Source organism: Hyperoodon ampullatus (genome assembly GCF_949752795.1).
Source record: "Hyperoodon ampullatus genome assembly, chromosome: 14".
In the NCBI taxonomy this organism is placed as follows: domain Eukaryota; kingdom Metazoa; phylum Chordata; class Mammalia; order Artiodactyla; family Ziphiidae; genus Hyperoodon; species Hyperoodon ampullatus.
The window spans coordinates 2,020,252-2,046,117 of NC_136927.1; the positions used below are offsets into that span (position 1 = coordinate 2,020,252).

Genomic DNA, 25,866 nt, shown 5'->3' on the forward strand with positions numbered 1-25,866 from the left:
ACCACCAGCAGGAGCCTGCCGGGCATCTCCACGCCCCTGCAGGAAGGGGAGGAGAGGGGCGAGTGGCCACAGAGGCACCGGCAGCAGGTGCGGGGTGGGCGCGGAGGGTGCGGCAGGCAGCCGCGGGTGTAAGCAGCAAGGCCGGCCCGGGGAGGAGCAGGGTGGTTGGCACGTGGGGCGGGTGGCTGTCGGGCGGTCTAGTGCCCGCTGCTGCTGGAGTTGGGGCGAGGCTGGCTCGTGGCGAGGTACTTGGCTCTCATGCTGGAAGTGTACTGCGGGGAGACAAGGGGAGGGGGCAGGTGGTCAGCGGGCACCGGGCACAGCAGGGCAGGGCCTCCATGGGGTGAGCCGGAGCACCCCGGGGTGGGATGGGGCAGGACCACACAGTGGCACAGCTGACAGAGCCCTGGGAGGAGGGGCTCCGGGAGGGGCCAGCTGGTCCAGGGCCTGGACTCCTGAGCCCTGGCCGGGGCTGGGGGCAGTGACAGCCCCGGGGGTCAGAGGTCTGGCCGGCCACTCCCCAGGCTCCGGACAGGGACCAGCGCCCTCTCCCAGTGAGATGAGCAGAGCAACCCCTGCTCCCGACTTGGGCATGTGGCATCAGGCCAGGCAGCGCTCTGCCCCGGCGAGAACCAGAGCTTGGAGGCTCCCCGCTGCACCCGGCATGCCTCCTCCTCCCGCTGCGGGATCCTGGCTGGGCAGCCAGAAGGAGTGTGTGGGCTCAGGCTGTGTCCAAGGCACAGACAGTCCCCAACGGCCCAGAGTGGCAGGCACCACAGGTCACGGGAGTGAGAAGGCTCCACAGCAGCTCTGCCCCGTCACCCCAGGGAAGGAGGACCCTGAAGCCACCAAGGCCCCTCAGGCTGGGGTGATGCTGCCACCCACTCAGATGGGAACCAAACTGGGAGTTCCTTGTGGGTCACGGACGCAGGGACAAAGGCAGCTGGGGACGGGGACAGCCAGCACATCTCGGCCACTCTTGTCCAACCTGAAGCATGAAGGCCTCACTTGATACACATGCATGTGCACGTGTGCTCACAACGAACACACGTGGAAGAGACGTGTGCTAAAACCAAGCAGTGTGCAAGGGGCCACACGCCCATCTGGGGGACAAAAGCCAAGGCACGTGCCAAGGGTTGCCAGTGGGAAGGAGCCTGGCAGGCTGACCCCGCAGCCACATGCCCCCAGCAATCCCTGGGGGCTCCGAACCCGAGGCCACACACCACAGTGTGCAGATCAGGACAGGCGATCTCCCCTGGGCCCCGAGAGCCCTCCCAGGACTCGTGGAAGGGAGAAGGTTGTGAGCGCCCGTCAGCGGCCACAAAGGCGAGCTGGGAGGAGGATGAGCGGGCACTGGGAGCCATGTCATTCCAGGGACATGCAGCACGGGGTGGGGCACGGTGGGCAGCAGCCCAGACCGCTGACGAGCCCGAGCAGGCGTGCGGCACGGTGTGAGGAGGGCCGCAGCGGCTCGCGTGGCCCTCTGCACGCACCTGCGTGCACTTCCTGACACGTGGGGCGGCCCTTCGAGGGCCGGGCCTGCTGGCCGCACCCCAGGGCGCCAGGCACAGGCGTGCACGCACACACGGGTTTGGGTGGCCGACTCGCTGGGAGGTGACAGATGGGCAGTGGCCAGCTGCAGCTGGGCCAGGGGTGAAGAGGGGGCTCTGTGCAGGGGCTCACTGCCCCTGACGTGAGGGTGACAGCCCAGGGCCAGGGTCTCTGTGGCTGGGCTAGGGGCCACAAAGCCCACCCACCTGCACTGCCCCAAGCTGGCCCCGTGGGCGCTGAGCCGAGACAGCGCTGGGACCTGTCTGATGAGCCAGCACTGGCGATGAGCTAGCAGTGAGCAAAGGGTGTGAGGCACGGAGGTGTGGGTGCGCAGGCGGTGCAGGGCAGGGGACCCAGGTGGGTCAGTACCTGTCACTCTGAGGACACAGCCACCACAGCGTTCAGGCACTGTTCATGGGCTTAAACTGCCAGCCCGTGTGGCCGCCAGAGTCCAGGGCAGCCAGATAGCGCTAGGAGGGCCCGGGGTGGGAGGAGTGCAGGAAAAAGAGAGAGAGAGGGTGGCCTCAACGCCAGGGTGGGGGCCGGCCCACAGCAGGCCTTGGGTGCAGACCAGAGTGCCGACAGGAGGGTGCCCCGAGCATGACACGGCCTGAGAACCCACACAGCCTGGGCCAGGGCCAGGTCCGAGGCCAGGGCACCCCAGGCCTGCTCTGTGCTGCAGGGCATGACGGGGCCGCCCCACGTGCAGGCGGGTATTTCTGAAGCAAGGTGGCTCTCAGCCTCTCTAGCCCTGTTCCTTGAGGCCCACCACCTCCAGGAAGCCCTCCAGGGGCCCCGGCCTCTCTACAAGCTCCTTTCCCACCCTGTCCCCTTTTCTGTATCTCCTTCCCAAGACCAGAGGGGACACCAGGCACAGATGGAAGAGCCAGGAGACGAGACCTGGGTTGAGTCCAGGAAGTTGAGGAAGGAAAAGAAGAGGAAGCACGGCTGGGGTGGGAAGAGATGCAAGGGCCCTCACAGGGGCTTGTGAGCTCACCCAGCCCCGTCTACACAGGCCAGATGCCTGCCTGAGAGCCCTGGCTGGGATCCACCCTCAGCCCTGGCACTGAAGGCTCGGAGCCGCCTGCAGGGCCTGCACTGCCTGTGAAGGCCACAGCGGACACAAGGCGGCGGGGCGGGGCCCCTACCCACCCTCCGGCCCCAAGACTTACTGAAGGCGGCGGGGACTCGCGCCCAATGAGAGGGGTGTTCTCACAGCGGGGATTCTGGAAATTGGCATTCTGGCTCCTGAGGTGAGAGGAAGAGGGGGCTGTGAGTGACCACTGGCCACGGCAGTCCCAGCCCTGGGCCAACAGGGCCCGTTCTGGAGCTAGGACGACTCCATGCATCTTCCCCACCACTCTGCATACTGCCCGCCAGCAAGGGCCTGGGGTCCCGGGAACCTGGCACACAGTGAAGGGCTCCGAGCAGGCCCGTGGTGGCCACCTGCCAGCCTCAGCCCGGCCCCGCTGGCTGCCTGCCCACCATGCGGCCAGGCCCAGGGCCCTTGGCAATGTCATTCCCTGCATGAAACGCAGACCCTCCATCTGACAGAGTGGCCTCCCTGTGGCCTCGACCCAGGCATGTGGGAGCAGCAGGCCAAGCCCACCCAGAGCCCGGACAGCCCCCGGGGAGGCCCCTCCGCCATCCAAGGCCCCACCCCTCCCCGCTGCAGCAGCTCAAGTCCCTGCTCGCTGCAGTGGGGCTGCATCCCCACTCCAAGCCACGGCAGCCGTGCATGCCGGCCACACTGAGTCCCAGGCAGCCTATCCCAGGGCTCGGGTCTGCCGTCCCAACCTGGGCCACCCCACCCGCTCCCAGCACGACTCACTCACATGTACTCAGTGACCGGGGCGTTGCTGACAGTGTGTGCTGCGGCCGGGATGCTGGTCTCGCTGCCATAGCTGCTGCCGCAGCTGTACAAGCTGGGCATGTGGACGCGGTAGAGGCTGTCGTGTGCCGGCCTCGGCCCTGGGGCGGCCTCCTCGCCCCCATCCTCATCAGGGCCCCTGCAGGGAGGGACCCAGCACAGCTTCAGGCCCTGGCGTGAGGCAGCCAGCCACAAGACCCACAGGGGCTCAGCTCTTGTGCAGACGTAGCTGGTTCCAATCCTGGTTCTGTCACCTACCCACAATGGGGCTGTGGGTAAGTCACCCGGGGACACCAAGGAACCTGCACCTCAGCCTGCACACACGGACATCGACTGTCTAAAAAAAAAAGGGACAGGACCCCTCCTAGGGGAGCACAGAGGGCCAGGTGCCTGGAAGGCAGGGTGCTCTTTGGGCTCTGCTGTCGCAGCCCGCCCCGGGAGGCCTGAGCCCAGCCCTCCAGACTCCGCTGCCCTCTGGCTCCCGCCCACCACTCCGGCCAGGCCGCTGCAGGGCGAGGCGAGGGAGCTGCGGGCCAGGCCTCTGGTGCTCTGGTGTGTGGTGCCCCACGTGCTGCCTGGTCTGGACGGGACTTGGGACTGGGCTGCCTGGTGGTGAGGGTACAGGCCAGCCAGGCCTGGGCTCACGTCCCACCTCCCCACCACCGGCTGGGCGGCCTTGAGCAGAGGGTCCCTCCGCCGTGCCCCTCGTAGTGAGACAAGTGGGGTCGCAGCAGCAACTGGCCAAGTGCCAATTCCCAGCCAAGCCCAGGGCCGAGCGCTTGCATGCAGTGGTTCATCTAGTGCTCACGTCACGCTAAGAGGATGTACTCTTCTAACCCCCATCCTACAGGCAGGGAGAGACTGAGGCCCAGAGTGGTTAAGTGACTTGCCTATGGTCACCCAACAAGCAAAGATACAGCTGGGATCTGAATCCAGGCCATGAGGTTCCAGGGATGTGCTCTTAGCCGCTCCCCTACGGCCACCATCTTTACTACCGCCCCCATCACCACTGCCATGAGCACCACTGCCATCACCATTCTCACCCTCTTCAGCATCACAATCACTACACCTCCACCGCCACCGTGACTAGCATCATCCTCACCATTACTGCCACCGCTAGCAGCAACACCATCCCAACAGAAAATAATAGAGTAGAAATCCAGACAAAAGGAAGAGATCTGAGCTGGGCTACTTGCCAAACAAGCTGGGCCACCAAGAAACAGCCACAGCCCAAATGGGAGACACACCACAGGGGCTCAAGGAAGGTGGGCCTGGCATACCCATGTACCATTCAATCCAGTACTGACAGGGGAGACTGAGGCAGGGGCCACCAGCACCACTACTTCAAAGATAAAGACACAGTGGCCCATGGGAGGTAGCTGCCATCCTGGTCACCCAGCTGAGGGGGCCACGGAGGCCAGGGCCATGTGGGGCGCTTCCTGCAGAAGCTCCGAGTTCCCCAGGCAGCTGGTCTCCCCCCTCAACGGCACTGCACACCTGCACCCAGGGGTGGGGGGATGGATGAGACATCCTGAGCCCAGCCAGTCAGAAGTGGGGAGGGCTGTGGGCACAGAGCCAGCGGCAGCAGGCAGGGGACCCCCGTTCTCCCTGTCTCCTCCAGACTCGAGTGTCGCCCGGACCAGGAGCGCCTCTGGGCTATTGCTACAGAGGCCCCGGGAGTGTCAAGAGGGGAGGAGGCCTTCCTCCTTGTCTCTTGGCTACGACATGGGGTGTCCAGAAGGCACGGCCCCAGGTGCTGGGTGGCCTGGGGCAGGTTCCAGGACCTCCCTGAGCCCCTCACCTCTTCTGCTGCCAGGTGTGTGGGACACTGCAGACGATGGAGCTGAACATGAGGGCTGTGACAAAGGAGAAGAGGGCCAGGTAGATGAGGCCCTCGACGCCGTCATAGCAGAAGCCTGTGAGGGCCTGCACGTAGTCCTGAGGGCAGGCGGGAATGGGGACGGGGACACGGACCCCGAGAGAGAGAGAGAGAGAGAGAGAGAGAGAGACAGAGACAGAGACAGAGACAGAGAGACAGAGAGACAGAGAGACAGAGAGAGGGGGAGACGGGGAAGCACAGGGTGAGATGGAGTGTGCACAGGGAGCCCCCAGCAGCCTGCACCGCCCCCGACGCGAGGCTGGGCAGAGGCCCTGTGACTGCTCCCCTCCCCGACCCCTCCCCTCCCCCTCCTCTGCCCCTAGCTGCTCCCCTCCCCTGCCCTCCCCCACCCCTCCCCTAGCCACCCCCCTCCCCGTACTCTGCCCCTAGCTGCTCCCCGCTGCTCCCCGCCGCTCCCCGCGCTGGGCCGGCTCTAGGACATGGCTCTCACCAGGTGCAGGCTGCGGCAGTCCACCAAGGCGGTGAGGTGCTGCAGGTTCACCTCCGTGCCGTTCAGCACCTCCTGGACTCGGAGCAGGGGGTCCTGGAGGGCGTGGACCACGCAAGGTCGGCACAAGGTTCCGGAAAGGGTCCTGAACCAGCCACAGGCCTCCCTCCGCCCCACACTCTGCCGTCGAGACCCCCTTGACCCCCACAGTCCCGGCAAAGGCCCTGAGGACCCTTGGCTTTGAGAAAGGGGGACCCCCAAGTCTGTGCCCTGGTCTCAGGGGGCTGCTGAAGACGTGAGGAGCACAGCGAGGAGCGTGGGACGCACAGCACCTGCCCAACGCGGCCACCAGGGCGGGGCCTTCGTTGTAACGGGAGAAACAGCAAACGCCCGCGTGTCCCCTGACACGGGCCTGGTTCTTTTAAAAATCACGTTTTAAGGAACAGTTTAAGACAATGGAAATTTTCAGAATATCTTAAGGGACAAAACATTGTCCAAGATACTCTGTGCAGAGTGAGACTGGTCCTATAGTGTATGTGTGTGTGTGCATGTTTCTGAGTGTGCGCGTGCGCGCATGTGTGTGAGTGTGTGTGTATGTGCCTGCATTGTAAAACCTACCAAAAATCCTCGGGGATGTGAAGGGAAGGATGGCAGGTGGGAGAGAAGGCCAGACCCCCCAGCAGGGTCCCCCGGGAGGCAGCCTGAGCAGTGTCCGCACCCCACCTCCCTTTCGTGACGAGAAGAGGAATCCCACTGGCTCCACTGACCACACCCACAACCCCTCACCTTGGTGGCCGGGTGCTCCCGCGGGACGGTCTTCAGGAGCTCAGCCACCACGTCCTGCATCTCCACCAGAGCCTTGTGGCTGCCCGACAGCTTCTGCTCCACAGAGAGGCCGGCTGATTCCAGCGGGGGTGGGGGCAGCCATCTCTCCCTCCCCGAGGTCCCCACCCACACACGGCGCAGGCCAGCTCCAGTGCCTTTGGCTTCTGCCGGCCCAAGGGGCGTCCAGCCTGTGAGGCCACGAGCTCATGGGGTGGGATGGCTGTGCCCGGCAGTCTGCTCTGTGGGCCTGTGGGACACCTTTCCTTGGCCCCCCAGATGACCACACACCCCAGAGGCAACACAGTGAAAATACAGCGTCTTTAGAGCAGATAAACAGTGCTGAGGACCCCAGAGGGCCACACAGTTACGTGGAATGACAGGCAGTGGGCTACATGGCTTCCCTTCAAATTCCATCATGACAACATCCATCCAGTTATTCCACAGAGCAGGCACAGGACCCCTGCTTCCATGGGGCATCCCTGGGCTCCTCCCACACCCGCCAGGCAATCGGCTTTGCCCTACAGGGATGGCTGGGGCAGCCTGAGAAATGAAAGGAGTCCCAGGGATTTGAGGGCATTAAGCAGGCCACCCCAAAAGGCTTGTGCTGAGGCCATCAGGGTGGTCACCCCGGGGGCAGGTAGCAATGTCAACGTGGCGTTCGCCCAACTGCCTCCCGACAGCTCCTGGGGCCCCAGGGGCCTGACGAGGTGTGAGAGTGGGCCTCGTAGTCTGTGGGCACCTGGGGGCGGGGGCCAGGGGACCAGATGCTCTGCGGGGCCGGAGCAGCCGAGCTCTCACCTGCTGGAAGGGGTTGGCGGCACGGGGCGCGCAGGCCAGGTAGTACTGAAGGATGTCTGTGGAGAGAGGTCAGGGCGGCTGAGCCACGCCAGCCGTCTGCGTGTGCCTGTGTGCGCCTGCATGTGATCTGTATCTACACACGCGTGTCTGTGTATACGTGTATATGGGTGTCTCCACACCTGCGTGTATGCTGAACATACGTGTGCTTGCTTGTATATATTTTTTACGTGCATGCACGTATCTGCACGTGTGCACATATACGTGTGCCCACACCTATCTGCATGTATGGCTGTGTCTGCATGTCATGTATGTAGGTATATCTGTGAACACCTGTACGTTTGCACACACGGGTGTCTATGCGCACGTCTGCATATGTGTGTGTGCGTGTACACGTGTGCACCTGTCTGTTATCTGTGAGCATGCAGGTGTGAGGGGGGACATGGTCTCCAGGGAGCCTGGGGCCAGGGCCGAGGCCCTTCTGCTCTGAGCCATGTCCCTGAAATGTGCACAATTCTCTCTTGGGGGGGCAGCCTCATATCTCCCCTCCCTGGGGAGCAGCAGACAGGGCACTGGGGGTGGGCAAGGAGTCAGAGGTCACCTGGGCAGGCATCTGCTCCCAGGCCAGTTGGGCAGAACAGTTCTTAGGCCAGGATGTCACCCCAAAGAGGGGACACGAAGCCGGAGCGTGCAGGTGGCCTGCTCATCCCCATTAAAACAGCTGTTGATTCAGTGTCTAACGTTCAGAGATGGGGATTCACTTATAATTCTGATTTTGAAAACCTAAGAGATTTCAAGCCCAGCCAGAGCTGGGGAAGAAGCCTTGGACCCCAACTGCCTAACACCTGCCCCCCGCCCTGTGCTCTCTGGTCCCTTCTTGGTGGCTCTCTGGGATCCAGTGCATGATGGGAGCCAGGAGTAAGGTCCATCACGGCCCAGGGCAGCCTCTCCGCGCCGCACCCATACTTGGCCGCCAAGATCTGGGTTCCTACGGAACTTATGTCGGAAACATAAGAAAGCCCCACACTTGACTTTCGCCACCTGTCAACGGAGCCAGCGCAAGGCCTGACCCAGATGGCCCGTGGCCCCACAGGCAGGAGCTGGCACTCACATGTGGCTGGGACACAACTACAGACTCACCCCCGCTCAGCACCGAGCGCTCCTCCACCATCCTGGTCACGTAGGTGTCAGGGTCCACGCAGAAATCGCTGGAGCCCTGGGGTGGGTGCAGGCAAGGAGGATGGGATGACTGAGCTGGGCGTCCCCCGGCCCCAGACCCCTCAGCTCTCAGGGGTGGAGCCTGGTCCCCCAGGGTCTGCGTTTGGCTCAGGAAGGTGGCGTGAGTCTGCGGGCGGCGGGGACTGACGTGCTGTGTGCCCGTGGCGGGTCCCCAGGGGAAGAGGGGAGGGGCGATGAGTGTGGCGTCCCCCAACCCCAACCCCCGTGCTCGGCCAGCAGACGGGGATCACCTGTCCTCTCCATCACCTACCACAGACACGGCCAGCTCCAAGCCCAGTGCGCCCCAGCTGATGATCAGGGCCAGGACCCCCAGCAGGCAGACCCTTGGGGCAAAGAGAGTCAGTCAGCACCCTCCAGGCCGGGGTGAGGGCTGCACCCCACGCCAGGCTGGACCCGCAGACAGGAGGGTGGGACAGGGCTGACTCGGGACATGGCGCTGCAGGTGCCCCACCCCCTCCCCCTGCCCCGAGGGCCCACAGACTCACCCGACCAGGATCCCCTTGGAGCTGCGGATGAGGCCGACCAGTACCAGGAGGCAGATGGCCACGTCGAGCAGCAGCAGGCCCAAGTAGCCCAGCCACCTGGGGGCACAGCGTACACATGGGCCGGGCACAGGGGGCCCAATCCCAGGGCAGCAGAAAGGGGGAGCTGGGGCAGAGCCAGGCAAACAGCCCAGAGGAGCGTCCACAGGCAGTTCTGGGATATGGAGACTGCCCTCATTCTTGTAACGTATGTCCCCATGGGGGACTCCTGCCAGTGACCACCAGGGGACCCAGCCCCTCGCCCCCAAAGACCTCAGGCGCTGGGAGCTGGGCGCCGACTGCCCCACAGAGACTAGTGGTAGCCGAGCGGGGCAGGCAGGAAAGAGGGCCGCACCTGTACCAGTCATAGAGGTCCACCTGCTCGGCCAGCGCCTCCAGAGACACGGCTGGGTTCCTCCAAAATGGGATGGCAGCCGTGTAGCCCAGCAGCGTTCCGAGCAGGCCCTGCAGCCGCTGGACTGCCCGCAGGGGCTCTGGCCGGGCGGCCAGCTGCCGCTCCAGGCTCTGCAGGCTGGGCTCCGCCGAGCGGTTCAGGGCAGCTGCGGTGTCCCACACCTGCGCCAGGTTCGGGGTGGTGTGAGCTGGGGCACCGGCCGGCTCCCACACACGCCCACGCCTCGCTCCCACACACTGGGGCACACGCGCACACACGCGGTTTAGGAGCAGGAAAAGAGGCCCGTCCCATGCGGCCACTCACGCGGTCCTGGACCCCCGCCACCGTGCGGTTGGCATGGCGGAGCGAGTAGGTGGCCCGATGGATGCCGTCACTGGTCTCCCCGTTGCCGTAGAACCCCACGGCGATACCGGCGCTGGGACAGGGCGGGGCCGCATGAGGGCACAGGCCCGGGAGCCCCGACAGCCCCGGCCCGCTCCACCCCCAGTTGCCCCGCCCCGGCCCCGGCCGGTCCACCCGGCCCCTCTCCTCTCGGCCCAGTCACCCCTCCGTCCTGCCCGCCCCGCCCAGTCTGGCCGCGCCCCGCGCTGGCCGCGCCCCCACCCGGCCCGCCCCGCGCGCTCACCTGCAGACCAGAGTGGCGATGATGACGCACCAGGCGGTGCAGCAGCAGTCGGCGTCCAGGTGCTCCTCGCTCTTGCGCCGCCGGCAGCACAGCCAGAAGGAGTAGACGAGCAGGAAGAGGAGGTCCAGGGCGAGGCAGGCCAGCGCGGCCGCCCCCAGCAGCAGCAGCGCCTGAGGGAGGTTGGGAAGTGGTGCTGGAGGTGGGGCCCCTGCCCTGGCTCTGCCCCCAACTGCAGTACCAGCGAGTCCCACCTGCGCCTGGGCCAAGGGACCAGCACGCTCTCCCACTGAACCCTCCCCCAGCCCTGGGGATAGAGGCTCCCAGCACCTGGGTGATGTGCCTGTGGTCACCCAGACTCGGGACCCCAGACTCACGTGTTCATTCCTAGACACCAAGACTCTTAAGCCCCACTTGGAGGGCCCAGGTGGGCAAGACCATGGGGTCCCCTCTCCTGACCCTGCCCAGGCCCTGTGTGCTCCCCGTGGGAGCCCACCACCTCCTGGCCCCAGGGCCCAAGGCACATATCTTTGAACAGGGGTTCCGGCCCAGGCGCTGTGAGGAGGTGCTGGCGGGGGACCCTGGGCAGGGCCAGCACAGTTGCTAACTGGCCACGTGGCCAGGGAAGGCCCTTACTCTCCCTGAGCCTCAGTTTTCTCTTTTGTAAACGGGGTGATGCTGCCTCCCCCCAAGAGGTAGGCACAGAGTCTCAGGGAAGGCCACCCACACCTGCTGCAGGGCCCTGGGTGTGGGGCCGTTAGCACCGTCACCATCCTCACCCTGAGTGCTGAGACTGCTCTGGATCTGACCGTCTCCGTGAGCCCCTGAGCCTCGGGCAGCCCGAAGGGCCAGCACTCTCCAACCACATCCCAGAGGCACCAGGGGACGAGGAAGTGCCCTGCGGCACCCTTCTGTCACTGAGGCCAGCATCCCCCATGGAAAGCAACTGACTGGATCCAGTGGTGACACGCGCTGTGGGCTCAGTCCTGGACTGGGGCCTCAGGTGGACAGAGTAACAGGGACACAGCCCAGAGCCTTCATCTGTCACAACAGGCACCAGCCCGGCCTGGCCTGGGCACCACGCTCTTCAGTTTGCCTGGCCCAGTGCTTCACCACCATTTCACCAATTAAAAAACCAGCTTCAGAGGAGGTAAGGAGGAAGAACTCATGTGCCCACATCACAGCCTTTCTGCCCACACGTGCTTTGCTGGGTTGAGAGTGGTAGCTGACACAGGGCTGCAGGGCAGCAGGCTGGCCCTGACCATGTACACCTCATGGGGGGGGGGGTGTCCAAGTAAGTACCACAGAGAGGTGCCCACCCCACGGTGGTGTGACCATGGACACCCCTTAGCTGCCCCTGCTGGCACTACTACACAAGCAGGCCTCAGGGGGACCTGGAAACACCCTCTTCGCGTCTTGACATCCAGCGATGTGGCCGTGAGCCTAGGGAGCCACCGGGGGTGGAATGCCCCAGGCCTGCCTGCCCCCTGCGGGGCCCCCTTGGGACCAGAGGCTCAGCCACAGAGGCACTGGGACCGTTGGATCACAGCCCTGGTGCCCAGCGGCTGTCTCCCAGGAGACAGCTGCCAGGCAGCAGATGCAGGACGGCACCCCCTGCCCTCCCAGGCAGCCAGCCTGCCCAGCCCTCCATCCCTGGCTGACTCCCACACCCAAGGCGGGGCTCTCCCACCTTCCCCCTGACCGGGGCCTGCACCTCCAGCCATGATCCAAAGCCACGCGGGTGCCCTGGGAGCACATGTTATGTTTGGAGGCTGCGCCTCTGCCCTCCCGTGTGAGGCCCAGGGTGGGGCACCCTCTTGGGAAAGGCCGGGGCACCGCCACGAGGCTGCAGCACAGGCAGGAGGGTCTGACAGGACCTGGCCACCCTGGCCCACCAGCTGGGTGGGGGAAGGGAGCGGGCCCAGGGTGCTGGCTCCAGAGCACACCTTGTCAAGGTCCCAGGGTGCTCGCGTCACAGAGGGGACTCCGAGGCCAGTGGCGGGGGGGCGGGGGGAGGGAGGTTGTCCAAGTTCACACAGGGACACCAGCCAGGCCACAGCAGGGGGTCTCCGGTGGAAATTAAGGGCCGTCAGAGGGGCAGGCGCCAGTCATGGGGGAGCGGACTCACCTTAAGGGGCCTAGTGTCAGCCACAAGCCCCGCCCCACCCCACAGCAAACATCAGGGTGCGAGGAACAGCACGGCCTCCTGGGCTGTCTTCACACGCACAAGCTAGAGACTAAGCACAGCGGCCGCAGGCCCTGCCGCTCCCTTCCGCACAGGTCAGAGGCAAAGGGCAGATGAGCCGCTGCCGCCCCCGCCTGCAGGCTGCTCCCCTAAATCCTCAGTCAGACCACGCCACACGCCTGCCTAAACATCTCCACCAGCAACGAGCCCTGATTCACCAGCCTGGCCCCCGAGGCTCTGCGAGCCGGTCCGCCAGCCCCAGCTCGGCCCCTCCTGCCCCAGCCGGAGCCCGCCTGCCACGGTCCTCAGGCCGGCAGGCCCACCCCCCACCTCGCGCCACCTCCTCTCCCGCCTGATCCCGTCACCCGCCCCCACGTGCGGAACACAGCTCGCCTGGAGCTGATGCTGAAATCAGCGCATCTACACACACCCCCGCAAGGAAACCCCTCTTGGGGTGAGGGAGCCGGGGAATCGGGCCCAGGGCAGGCGGCACCCCCACTGGGGCCCTGAGTCCACCCAGCCTGGCAGCCCGTGAGGCCAGGGCTCACACGGTCATCGGGGCTTGCCAAAGAGCTCGCGGGCCTAGACCACCGCCCGGGTGGCGCCAGGACCCCCACTCCAGTTTGCCAAATGAGAAAACTAAGGTAAGATAAGCGTCACTGGCCAAGCAGGATCCTAGCACCTGGGGCAAGGCCGGGGTGGGGCACAGCTGAGCTCACGGCTTTTCTGGGAAACGTGTCAGGTTCCAGGGCCTGGTAGGCACCCAACAGGCATAGCCCCCGTCCTCGGGGCTGCCTGGCTGCTGCAGGAGGCAGGGGCTGGGGCCTGCTGGATGTGAGCCAGGCCATGAAAAACAGAAAAAGCAGAACAGGCAGGAGTAGCAGGGCAAGTCTGCAAGGGCACATCCTCATCCAGCAGGTCAGGGAAGTGCACTCTGGGCAGAGGCCACCACAGCTGACAGTGCCCAGAAGGCGCTGTGCCAGGCCTGGGCACCTGGGAGGCGCACTTGGATCTCCTACAGCTTTGATTTGGTTTGTTTTTTGTTGTTAGGTTCTTATTTTTTCTTTTCTCCTTTTTTGGTTATCTTTTTTTTTTTTTCCTAAACCACGAACCGTACTACCTTTATAATTAAAACACAAACCCAGAAACCTGTCAGTAGCTCTTTTCAGCCAGCGTGGGAGGCCCCTGGCCCGCTCCCAGCTCTGCCACGTGAGAGCCAGTGCGTCTCCCGCAGGCCCTGCTTCCTCTTCTGGGAATGTGACATTTCCCAGTCCCTCCCAGCTGTCACGTGGGAGAAGGGCCGGCTTATGGTGATGCTGCCGTCCCTGCTGGTGCCCAGTCCCCCAGGAGCAGAGGTCGAGGGGAGGGACACCCCGGGTGTCGCCACCAGGAGGCAGAACCGCCTGCTGCTGGACAGAGGTGCGGGGGAGTGGCTCCCACCCAGCCCAGAGGGGCGGCTGGTCTCGAGGGGAACCAGAGGGCTGGGGTTCGAATGCTGCTTTGCCTGGTTCTAGAATGTGACCGTGAGTCAGTGGCCCTGTGCCTCAGTTTTCCCGCGTATAGAACAGGGACAGTGAGTGGCGTCACTCCCTTACCTAGCAGGGCTGCTATGAGATGAAATGAGCTAATGCCCATAAAGACTTAGAACAGTGCCTCCGTGGGGAGCCCTCAGGGTGCTGCTCCCAGGCCAGCTCTACCCACGCAGCCGGGGGGGCTGGGGACAGGGAGCCGGTGTCCCAGCTGCTGGAGGGGAGTCCAGGCTGCTCACGGACAAAGTGAGCGTGTGCACGTTCACGCCCACCCACGCGCATTCATGCCCACACGTGTTCACATGCTCACTCACACCCACACATGTACACTCACACACACATCCCGACACGCACGCACACGCACGTGAAGCTGCTGCCCCTGAGCTCCCAGCAGTAGTGCCAACAGCAGCCTGTGGCTGGAAGCTCTGTGGTCTTGGGGGGGCAGGCGGGGAGGGGTTCCGAAGCACCTGGGCATAGGACCCCTGCCAGCGACGGGGAGCGGCGAGAGGCGTCAGCCAGCCGAGGGCAGCCTAACGCACAGGCACAGCCACCCACCTGGGGGCCCTAAAAGTCACAGCCCTGGGGGAGAAGCCTCCTGTCCCACCCCCGCCTCACGGGCTGAACAAGGGACAGGCAGGGGCAAGGCAGGCCCAGCGTTGGGGAGCCCCAGGTCCAGGGCCTTGAGGGTGAGAGTGTGTCCCGGGGCTCCGGGAGGGGTACCTGAGGGCAGGGGAGTGACTTCCAGAGGCTTCCCTGAAGGCAAGGACAGGCAGAGACCCAGGTGCTATATGTCACCTCTTTAGCCCAACACACAGGAAGCCAGGCGTCTGGGCAGCTGGGGTTCCGCCCCCTGCCCTCCTGTTCTGTCTGCCCAGCTCCAGAAAGCCCTTCCTGACTGTGAGGACAGGGCCCTGTTTCCACCATTTAAGCGCTGGGTCTGTCTGCCCACACCTCCCCTAGGGGGTGCTGGAAAGGCCTCGCTAAGCTCATCAATTTAGCTGAGGTGGTGCCCCCTCTGGCCCTGAGGCCTGGCCCACAGTGGACACTCAGAAACACGGGGCCCCTGCCCCCTACCCCAAGCTCTGACAGGCTGGGGCAGTCTTCTCTCTGACAGGACGGCTGCCTCCGGGACGAGGCCAACCTTAAACCTGGACCCCACCGGGCTGCTTGTGGGCCCCTGGCACAGCCCCAGAAGGCAGGCTGTGGGGCCTCCACCAGGACAGCCTCACTCAGCCCTGTGGAGAGGTCACAGCACCCTCTTCCTGGATGACACAGGGTCCCAGCCCACTGCTGCAGACCAGCAGGGCCCACGTGGGTGCAGGAGCCAGGCCTGGGGCGAACGGCAGCAGGCAGCTGCTTCCTCCCGCCCAGGGGCCCGGGGGGCCTGGCCTGACCTCTGCCCTCGTCCAGAGAACAGCCTTCCCCTGGCATTCCCGTGGTGGCCCCGCCTTCCCTTTCAACGGCCTGGCATCCCCTCTGAATGGGAAATGTTTGATCAGCATCTGGGCTCTGACCAAATGGAATTTTCCGTCTGTGATGGAAGTGATGTCAGCACTCAGTCAGGCGAGACAAGGCGCTGGGGCCCGTATCCCAACCGCGGGCCACAGCGCTGGCCGCCCGCCACCTGAGCGCGCCTCAAGCACTGCGCTGTGAGGACTTGGCGTGGACACACGTGCACTGGGCTGGGGGGGGCCTGTCCACCCACCCCTCCCGGCCCTCTGGCTGCCGTTTCTCAGCCCTAGACCACCCCACCGTTCCCAAGGCCCTGCAGCCCCTGCCGTGGAATGTATCCACCGAGGAGGCCCCTGCCCGGCCCTGATGTCCAGGCGCTCCCCCCAGGCCCTAAGGCCCCGAAAGTCCCCACCGGCTCTGGAAACACCTGATGAGCCAGAGCTCAGGGTCTGAAGCCTCACTCCATCCCAGTTCAGGCCCAGGCCCACATCTGAGGCCTATCAGGGGACCCAACAAGTCCCTGGCCTCCAGCAGGTCCTCCCAGCCCCGGCGAGGGGACAAGGGACAGGGGCACGAGGGCAGAGGTGGTCCCTGTGAGGCTCAGCGGGCTCCCTGGGCAGGTGGGTGGTCCCAACAGGGTAAGCGGACCCCCAGCTCAGCCTCAGACTTGCTGGCAGTCGGGCTACAAGGGGGCTATCCAGCCGGCCCTGTAAGGGGAGGGCCATGGTGTGTCACCAAATCTTACTAATAAAAGCCCGCGCAGCAGAGGCTGAGCCCCATCGCAGCCGGGAGGCCACGGCGTGAGAGAGCACAAGGCTGCAGGCCTGTCCCCGCCACGACCTGCTGCTGGCCCCCACCGCCCGCTCTGCTGCTTGGGCACAGCCCAGATGTGGGCTGTCAGCGCACGGGTACGTGCACCACACAGCGCCGGCTCAGGCTGCACCAGGAGGCCCCAGGCCACCAGGCTGGCAGGGCCACGCGTGACCCTGGGGCAGCACCTCCACGTGTCACCTGCACAGGCAGCTCAGCTAGGCGTCCTGGCAGCACGTGGCATGGAAGCCTGCGAGGGAGCACGCCACACGCGGGGAGCACAGCAGCAGCACGGACACACTGCCTGCTGAACACGCACCCCGGCCGTGCCACTAGCAACTGACCCCGAGAGCTGGCCCGTCCACTCAGCCCCCCTGCAGGCCACCACGAGCCCGCGGCCAGGCTGGGGAGACACCGCCCCACGGGGAGACCCTCACGGAGGTTCTGATGGGAAGTATGGGCCTATGGCTGCCCCAAGCACAGCGCCAGAGGCCGCTTCCCCGCCACCCTGCCGTCCCAGTGGCGGGGCCTCCTTGTGGGAAATCACGTGCACCCAGGCGCCGGCGCTGGCAGGGAGACTTGGGACCAGCAGTCCAGGGGTGACTCGGGTAGGCTCCCGGAGATCAGGCTCTTCCTTCAGGTCATGTGCTAGTGGGGTGGGGCCGGAATCCCAGCCCGGGGGCGTGACCGCAGGCTGAGGTCCCACCGCTGCCGGGCGGATGAGAGGGACTCGGGATGGCTGTGTGCCTGCCAGGGCGGGAGCCCCTGGAGAAGGGCTGCCCCCTGCCGCTTGGGCCCTGACCCCCTCCCCCTGTACCAACTCTCCGGGGGAGGTGGCCTGGCCAGCTGGTAAAGAGCAAGGCTCCAAGAGGAGGCAAGTCCAAATTCCACCAGGGACCTGGGACTTCACCAGCCCGCACTCCTGTGTCCTCACGTTGGTCACACCGGCCTCTCTGGAGTAGGAGGCCGGACTCACCACGCACAGGGCCTCCGGCCCGGAGCTGGCCCCAGGCTGAGGACCGTTAGCCACACATGGTGTCCATACTCAGTGCCAGGCCTGGCCCTGGGAATGGGGGGCATGGGACCCGCAGACACAGCTCCTGGTGGGCTGGCATCTCCCAAGACCCCAGCAGTGCAGGCGTGGAAGCACAGACTGTGGGAACCAGGGAGATCGGGGGAGGGGTGCAGAAGCTTCAGGGGGTGCCCTAAACTGCCATTACAGGGTCAGCGGGTGCCAGCAGGGCACGGTGAGGTGTGGGGTGAGCACTCCCAGAGAGGGACAGTGTGAGTGAGGGCCCGGCGCCAGGTCCAGGCTGCAGACCTACATCCTGGGGGGCCCTGGCAGCTGTGACCAAGGCAGGGGTCAGGCCTGAGCCTGCAGCCCCTGACAGCAGAGCAGCGGCTCCAGTAGATAGGGGTGGAGTGGCAAGGGGGAGCCATGGACCCCTCCAGTGCCTCTGGGGCTTGTCCACCCCAGCCCTGGGGCTGCCAAAGGCCCTTCTCCAGAGGAAGAGACCAGGTCAGGGCATCCAGGAGGCTGGCAGCGTCCCACACCCCAAGGCACCCTCTAGGAACCCAGAGATGTCCTGGCTGGAGCCCTGGGCCTGGGAGAGGAACGGGGAGGGGCACCAGGCTGAGCTGCTGCCACAGCTCCGACGTCTGGGGTCTCCCGCTGGGAAGGACGCACCCCACATGGCACCGCCCCCTCCCCTAGCGCTGGCCCTCTGCCTCAGCACCCACTGTAGCCAAGCTACACACACGGCCTTGTTGGTCCCCAGACCACCCAGGGCAGGGGTGGCCCCCATCCCCCGGGCCAGGGGCCTGGGGCCAGGAGGGACACCCAGGGCCCCCACACTTGAGTAATGGAGACAGCGTGTGAGCCAGCACAGGCCTCCCGAGGAAAGTTCCAGAAGAGGCTCCCTCACCCCCTGGGCCGGGCTGGCTGGGTGCTGAGGGCCGTGGAGCTGAGCCGGGTGTGCAGCCCGCTGCTCCCCAGCCCGAACACACTTGGCTGTGGCTCCCAGATGCCGGCCAGAAATTAGAAACAGATTTTCCACCGAGCCAGGCTTGGGTTTCACGAATTCCATGATGGTGAGCTCGTGGCCATGCCTGGAGAAAGCACAGCCAGCGGCCAGCACGCAGCAGCCCGGGAAGGGTCCAGCTCTCTGTCTAAGTCCCCTCACTCTGAGGTCCTAGGTCCAGGCCACCAGGCTGCACACAGACACACTCCAGCTGCACCTCCCATCCTCACGGGCACACACCACCCTGCCCCGCCAGGAATCACCGGGACACAGGCCCAGCGAGGCGGGACTTGGGTGAAGCCCCAGAGAGAAGCTCTGGTCGGTCACCCCCCAGGCCCAGCACTCCCTGCTGCCCTCCAGGCCTGTGTGGGCCACGTGGAAGGACACCGAGGCCCCCTCTCCTGCCGCCCACACCCCGCCTGCTGGCGGAGGGAACAGACACCAGAGAACACGGCGCCGGCGCGGCCTTCGAAGCCGCGAGCGTGTCTATTTCGGTCCCGGCGCCCTAACACGTCCCCCAGCCTGACACCCAGAAACCTCTGCTCTTCACCAGCCCGTCTGCAAGCGCCCCTCCACCCGCCACCCCTGGGGGCGCACGCGACAGGCCTCAGATGTAGCCAGGAGCTACCAGACGGGCAGTCACATCCATCATCCAGACCAGAGCCCAGCCCAGGGCTCGTCTCCACCCGGGGGCACAGCCCAACCCGACTCGGGGGTCAGCAGTCTGGAGGGCCCCTCACAACGGTCAGGAACCCAGCCCAGGGCGCACGGGGCCAGAGCAGGGGGGCCGGGCAGAGTGGCGCCGTGCCTGGCGCTCTTCTGAGGCAGAAGCAAGGGGCCACTCAGGCTTTGGGCAGCCCGGCCTCACCCCATGCCCTCGGCCAACACAGGACACGCCTGGCCCTAGAGGGTGCTGTGGACAAAACCAAGCGCCCTTGGCACACCTACCGTCCAGAGCCCACCTGCCCCTCTGAGGGGACCCAGCCTCAGCCAGCCACCTCCCAGGAGGGGGAGGGGCGCACCAAGCGGGGGCTGCAGCCTGCGTGTGTGCACGAGCCCAGCGGCACATGAAGAGCCCAGGCCCTGAGTGGGGGGCAGTGTGAAGGGAGGCGGCGCCCCCCCGGCAGCCTGCCCAGCCCACGTGCAGACCCTGGCACCCCTCAGCTCCGCCAGGCCCAGCCCAGGAAGTCACTTAACCCTCCCCTGGCCCTGCTCCCTGAGGGCACACTGGGCGCCTGCCCCGACTCTGGACAAGAACCAGAGCAGCCTCAGGGCCAGCTGGCACCAGGCGCAGGCCCTGTCCTGCCCGACACTGGGCTGGAGGCCTGGAGGCCCACTGCAGCCTCCAGCAGCCCCGTCCGTGGCACGCGCTGCCTCAGCAGGTGTCCGCGGCGCACGGGCCCCTCGGGAGTCCAGCAGGGCAGGTGCAGACCCAGTTCTGGGGCATCTGCATCCCCTCTGCAGCAGGGACCCCCGGGCAGGCCTGGGACCTTAGCCACAGGTGTCCTCTGCAAAGTACCGCCCACCTCTGGCAGCGTGCGGCTCCCTGCTCTGGGCGACGGTGCCTGGTGTGTGCCATGAGAGCCTCGCCACGCTGAGCTGCAGCAACCCGACCGTGGGTCTGGGTCCTCACCCTCCCCAAGATCCTGGGAAGCCCCTGAGAGCCGCCTGGGGGCCATGTGTGTGTCCCGGCCCAGCACAGGGCTTAGGGTGGGCTCCCCGCAGATCCCAGGAGGCAGCAATGGGCGCAGCCAAGCACTCCTGGGTCCTGCTGCACCCGCCCTCTGTCACGTGCCCCAGTTCCTCGGGGGCCACATGGGGCACTTTCTCTCTCTGTGATCCAGTCCCTGGGCTGGATCAGATTCGGTTCTTCCTCTCCAGCCAAGGACTCAGCAGAGCTGCCTTGGCCAGTGGGGGTCTGGTCCCAACACCCTCTGAGCCTTCCTGGACTAGCACCTGCTGGGGGGACCAGACTCGGAAAGCGCACAGGGGCTGTGGCCGCAGGCAGGGCAGCGCTGGGCTGGAGCTGAAGCCTGTCCGTGTCTCCCAGCCCACTGATGCTGGCTGGGCAGGGGCCTCGGTTTCACTTCTGTAGTGTTGCTGTTTGGCTTCCCAGAAACAAACAGCGTACTAAACAAACGCCATGAGCCTCTTCGGTAGAGCAGCTGTAGCTTGGGGGTCAGAGCCACAGAGCACCCAGCCCAGAGCCTGACCAAGAGTCCCTGGTCAGAGCCAAAACAGGCGCCCTCCCAGCTGTTTTGTCCCCCAGGCAGGGCAGTACAGTGCTGGGGACAGAGCCGGTCATCGCATCTTCAGACCCGAGAAAACCAGGAGCCCCAGAAAGGCCCAAAGATGGGGCCTGGCGGCGCAGAGCCCACACCAGCGCCAGGCAAGAGTTTGGCCCCAACCCCTACCCCTCAGCAGGTGTAGACCTGGTGGCAGAGGCAGCCAGCAGCCTCACCTCCCAGCCAAAGGGCCACGTGACAGTCGGTTCTCCCCAGCGCCGGGGCACTGGCTAAGAGCGAAACAGACAAAGTTGATTTTGCCTAGCAGGGGCTTCCCTGTCCCCCCACCAATGCATAGGCCCTGCACCCTCACAGCTGCTGTCCACGCAGGGCGTGCTCTAGAAGCTTCCACGCAGCCCCTCAATGTGCTCTGTTACGTTTGGCACGTTTCTGTCACTTGCAGCCTCAGAATCCTGACTGGTGTCGTGGGATGCTGGGCAAGCACCAAGAACCATGGACCAAGGACATGGTCCAAAAGACATGATGTTTAAAAGCAGGTGACAAATTCTAGTCTTAGGTGGCACCCCTCCCCAGTTACAAGCGCATGGACAGATTCCAGCTAGAGGGACTTCTTTTCCTGTCTCCACACTCTTTCCTATTTTCCAAGTGTTCCACGAATGTGTCTTACTTTCATAAACAAGAAGAGAGGCGATAAATGCTGTTTTTAACCAGAGTGAATTTCCTCCTGATTGTGGAGATGGTGCCAACGGAGCCAGCCTCACTCACAGGCACACGCTGACCCTGCTTGAGTCACAGCATTACACCAGGGTGCTGTGGTCTCTGCTAGGAGACTACTGGCTCCTGTGGGTCCTGCCTAAGTGGCCTTCCAGGCTAGCCTCACACAACCCCGGGCACAGACCACTCACCAGCTCTGAAGCAGCATGTTCAGATCAGAGGGACTCCCTTATTTTGGGCTGAGGGCCAGGCTTCTCTCTGCCTCAGGGCCTTTGCACAGGCAGTTCCCACCGCCTAGAACGCTCTTCCCCAAGGTCTCTGCACAACCACCTAGGTCTTATCTTTAGGGTCTCGATGGGAACATCCAAGCACTCAGGGCTTTAATGGGAAACGGGCCCCACACACTGGGCCGATGTGGAAGGTGAGCTGGTGTGCCCACTGCATGCCAAGCTCCAGGCAGGTCCTCGCCTTCTGGTCGTTTACAGGCTGGCTCACCGCCTCCATGGTAGGCAAGGTAGCGCCTCCTACAAGAAGCCTTCCGTGACTGTTGGACTTCCGCAGGCCTAGTCCTGCCTGACCTGATCACAGCACCACCATACCAGGCTGCACTGTTCATCGGCTCACAGCTTCCAGTCTCCCCTTAACTGGTGGAGACAGTGAGTGACAACGAGAGGGACTGAGGGCAGAGAGTGCGTGTGACCTCTGCCTCCGGACACCAGGGGTGTGGGAGGCTTGGGAGGGGGGAGTCGGAAAGGGCTGGTAGGAGTTAAGGGGGCAGATCCCCACCAGGTGAAGCCCAGAGAGGTGGATGGACCCACCCAAGGTCACACAGGTGGGAAGCTACAGAACTCGAGCCCAGGCTGGGCACCCCGCAGCCAGGCACCCGCGGCCGGTCTGCAGAGAGGGCTCTGAGACTCTCCCCCCACCCCCCGCCTGCAGCCATGACAGCCCTGACCTTCACCATGGAGGACAGATTGGCCTCAAGCCACATCAGGTCACAGGCTATGCAACCACCAAGGAGTCTCCTGCCTCCTCTGGGCCTGCGACCCCTCCCCGACCCCTCCCCTGTAAGACGAACGTCCCGCCCATCAGCTGCCCCAGGTTTGGGGAGCTCCTGGCATTCTGGCAATAGCCCAGTCCCAGGGGAGCCGGACCGGCAGCCAAGCAGGCAGGTGCGGGGGGTGGGGCGGCACCGAGCAGACCCCAGAAGCCGCCTGCCCCTTCCAGCACCTGCCAGCCCACAGATGCCATCAGGCCCCACAGGACGCGCAGCAGCACCCTCCTGCAGTCTGTCCATTCAGCAAACAGCACGAGCCCCCAGGAGACAGAAGTCAGGGCCAGGGAGCCCCTCCTCTCCAGGGTGGGGGCCTCAGGAATACGGAGCCAAGAGAAATCACAAGCCTTTAGGATGCAAAACCCGATCCTTGGTCTTGCAGAGGCTCCAAGCCCCTAGCCTAGGGCCAGCCAGGGCTCTGAGAGCCCGCAGAACAGCCTCAATCAGCACCTAACCCCCCAGTCACATCCCCTGCAGGGGGCCAGCCGTTGGGGACTCAGGAAGCCCCTGTCCCCCAAGGCTGACTCTGGCTCCTAGCGGGGGCAGGGGCAAGGGGCCTGAAGCAGGATTCCGGCCCTACCACCCACTCGCTATGTGATTCTCAGCCAATCTCCTCTTTAAGCCTCAGTTTGCTAATCTGTACAATGGAGACGACTGTCCTCATCTTCCAGATTTGTGTGAGAAAAGGCTAGCGATAGCCCCAAACAGGGTCTGGCCCACGGGGTTCCCAGTGGGTTTCACCGGGCTCCCAGCAGTGGATGGTGTGGACAGGAAACAGCGAAGGTCAACAGCTGGTCTCCCCAGGCCGTACCACCCCTCTACTCCTGCGTCAGGCCCCCCCTTTCCCCGGGGCGGCCTGGAAAGCAGAAGCCCCTCCCCAGCTGGCCCAGCCCACATGTGGGGAGAAGACTGCCAGGCCCCTGCAGCCCAGGTGGGTGCCAGACACAGACAGGCTCCCAGGCCAAGAGGAGTGCCCCAAGTCCGGAGGATACGGGGCCCACCACCCACCATCGGGATGAGGGCGGCCATCCCCCCACAGCTAGGAATGCTCCCCCAGGGGAGGCAGGAAGAGGCCCTAGGCCAGGGCCCACGCCAAACCATCGCCCACCCACCCAGAAAGGGAGCTCTTTAGGCTGCGCACCCAACACAGAGCAGGAGCACGGGGCCCTCACTTCCCTACCAGCCCTGCGAAGAAGGCGCACCAGCCCAGATTCAGGAATGAGACAGTGAAGGCTCAGAGAGGTCAAGTGCTTGCCCAAAAGCACCAGCACAGGAGGGCAGGAGGAGGGCGACTCCCAGGTCCTCCCAGGTCTGGCTAGCTCCACAGCCCTGAGCCAGCAGCGAGGTGGCGGGGGACGGAGCCAGGCTGCTTTCCACACCGTGAATTATTCAGCAGCTAATTCTGCTCAGCGGGGAGAGGAGGAGAGAGTGAGTCAGAACCTCCCCCGCGGCAGAAACCAGGGCCCTCTCAGGAGCAAAGGGCCCTGCGGGAGGCCGGGCTGAGCGCAGAGGGGCCTGGAGGCCGCAGGCATCGGCCCCTCGCTCACTTCCCACGGCATGTCCGGGCGCCTCGGAGGGCAGGAGGGATGGCAGTCAGTTCAACCGTGGTGGGCAGCATGGGCAGGTGGCAGCCCACGGGCCAGCAGGAAAGCTCCACGTGGGTCACAGACACCCCGGGTACCCCTGGAGCTTCAGAACTGACAAGTGGCAGAGAACTTGCTAAAGTAAGGTACATTGTCCTGTTCTGTGGAAGCAGGGCCCCGGGGACAGGTGTGGCAGAGCCGCCCCAGGTGAAGTTCCTGGGGTGCACGGAGGAGTGGTGTTGCCCTCACACTGGTCAGCCCCCCAGGGCTGGGCTTCTAGAACACGGGCGTCCAGTTTTATAAGAATCCTGCTGTCCCTGGGTGTGCATGGGCCAATCCCTAGCCCCCTTTCTAGTCTGCTTAGAGACAGATGAGCAGGGCTGGGGGACCGGGCACCATGTGAGCACTGAGGCTGGGGCGGCAGGCTCCCCTGCAGAGCTGGGGTGCTTCCGGTTCTCCACCTCTGGACAAGGGAGACCAAAGAGGAAAGAGCTCTGAACTGGAGAGGGGTGACACAGTCCACGGATACCGGACTCCCAGGCCATCTTACGAGCAAAGTCGTTCCCACCCCACCCTGGGGCTCTGCATTCATCACCAAAGAGAAACTCAGAGGCGTTCTGGGTGACCAGGCACCCCAGTCACTGGGTGTGTGGAATCCGGATCCCCAGGCAGGAAGGAAATGTCCACAGCCAGGTCCCCTGCCCTGCACTCAAACAGCAGTGGCTCAGTGGCAGGGGTGGCGCTTGGGCTTGGCATGACCCCAGACCTAGGGCTCCACTGGTACAGCCTGGTTACTCGGGGAGAGGGCTGCGAAGGGTCCGTGCCACTCCCCAGCTCTGCCCAGGCGCAGCCCCTTTTCCAGCTTTCCAGACTGAGGCCAATCTGGCATCCCTCTGGCCAGGCCTCCCTCCCTCAGGGCTACAGGCAGCCAGGTCTCTGGGCAGGCACTGTGTGTACATCCCACAGCTTGGCCGCCCAGCACGGGGTCATTACCAGCCAGGGAGGGCTGGCATCTACCCAGACCACTCACCCACCAAACGCTTGGCAGTGAGTGGGATTCCCCAGCTGGGGGTGACGGGTAAGGAATCCCCACCTGGCTTCACCCAATGTTCTCAGGCATTGGCTGTGGTCTCAGGGCCCTGGGTCCTCTGGGTAGGGAGCTCTGCCTGGCAACACCCCCAGGCCACCCCTGGTCAGGAGCCTTAGCAGGCACTGACAGCTGGCAGAGGGGTCTCCGTGGAGGGCAAGGAGGTGGCTCCTCCCAACCCCAGAAAGGAGGCTCTTAGTGGCTCCAGAAGAGAAGGCTAGAATCTGCAGGGCTGTGGACCCTCTATGGGGAATTGGGCCGGGGGGGGCTTCCTTAGACTCTCAAGCAGGGGAGACCTGTGACCCAGGAGGAGGCTCTCCAGAAGAACGGGTGCTGTGACCCACGAGAAGGAGTGGGCCATAATCCTCCATGGAGGGTGGGGAGCCTTTAGACCCTCAAGGAGGAGGCGACCATGACCCTCAGGGAGGAAGGCTCAGGACCCACGGAGGAGAAGGAGGCCGTGACCGTCGGTGGGGGATAGGGAGTCTTTAGACCCTGAAGAAAGAGGGGGCCGTGACCCTGGGAAGGGGGATCGTGACCCGCAGGGAGGGGGGCCGTGACCCTCATAATGGAGGGGCCGTGACCCGAGATCTGACCCCCGACCCAGGGGGCCCGCGTCACCTGCTGGTAGTCGGTGTCCTCGGGCCGGAACTGGCTGCTGGTGGTCTCCCAGTGCAGGTCAAAGTGGGGCAGCCGGTGCAGGAGGCTCACCCACCAGGGCGCCGCGTAGCTGACCCCGGCCATGGCGGGCCGGCGGCTGGAGCGCGCGGCCGCCGCGGGGCTCCCTGGCTGGCCTGGGGCGCAGGGATCAGGGGCCCGCCGACCCCGGCCTGGCCTCCCGCATCGCCCGCGCGCTCCTGGGTCCGGCCCGGCCCGGCTCGGCCCGGCTCGGCCCGGCTCGGCTGCGCTCGGCTCCGGTCGGCCGCCCGCGCCCGCCGCCTCTTTGTTCGCCGCCGCTGCCGCCGCCGCCGCCGCCTCCGCGCGCCCCCGCCCACCGCCCGCCGCCCGGCCCCCGCGCCG

General features: G+C 65.0%; 1 protein-coding gene across 2 annotated transcripts; it reads right to left on the minus strand.

The window, feature by feature from the left end:
• Positions 1 to 197: 197 nt before the first annotated feature.
• On the minus strand, positions 198 to 25,590 carry TTYH3 (tweety family member 3; the record flags this gene model as incomplete). Of its 2 annotated transcripts, none has more annotated exons than XM_079718329.1 (14): positions 198 to 272; positions 2,724 to 2,799; positions 3,387 to 3,560; positions 5,223 to 5,359; positions 5,752 to 5,844; positions 6,535 to 6,627; positions 7,372 to 7,427; positions 8,509 to 8,584; positions 8,858 to 8,930; positions 9,093 to 9,188; positions 9,484 to 9,704; positions 9,847 to 9,958; positions 10,169 to 10,338; positions 25,468 to 25,590. In XM_079718329.1, the coding sequence occupies 14 exons, from the start codon at positions 25,588 to 25,590 to the stop codon at positions 198 to 200; spliced, it is 1,575 nt and encodes a 524-aa protein (XP_079574455.1). The 2 variants fall into 2 exon arrangements, with proteins under 2 accessions (XP_079574455.1, XP_079574456.1); XM_079718330.1 differs by lacking the exon at positions 198 to 272 and adding an exon at positions 1,953 to 2,021.
• Between the last annotated feature and the right edge of the window lie 276 nt (positions 25,591 to 25,866).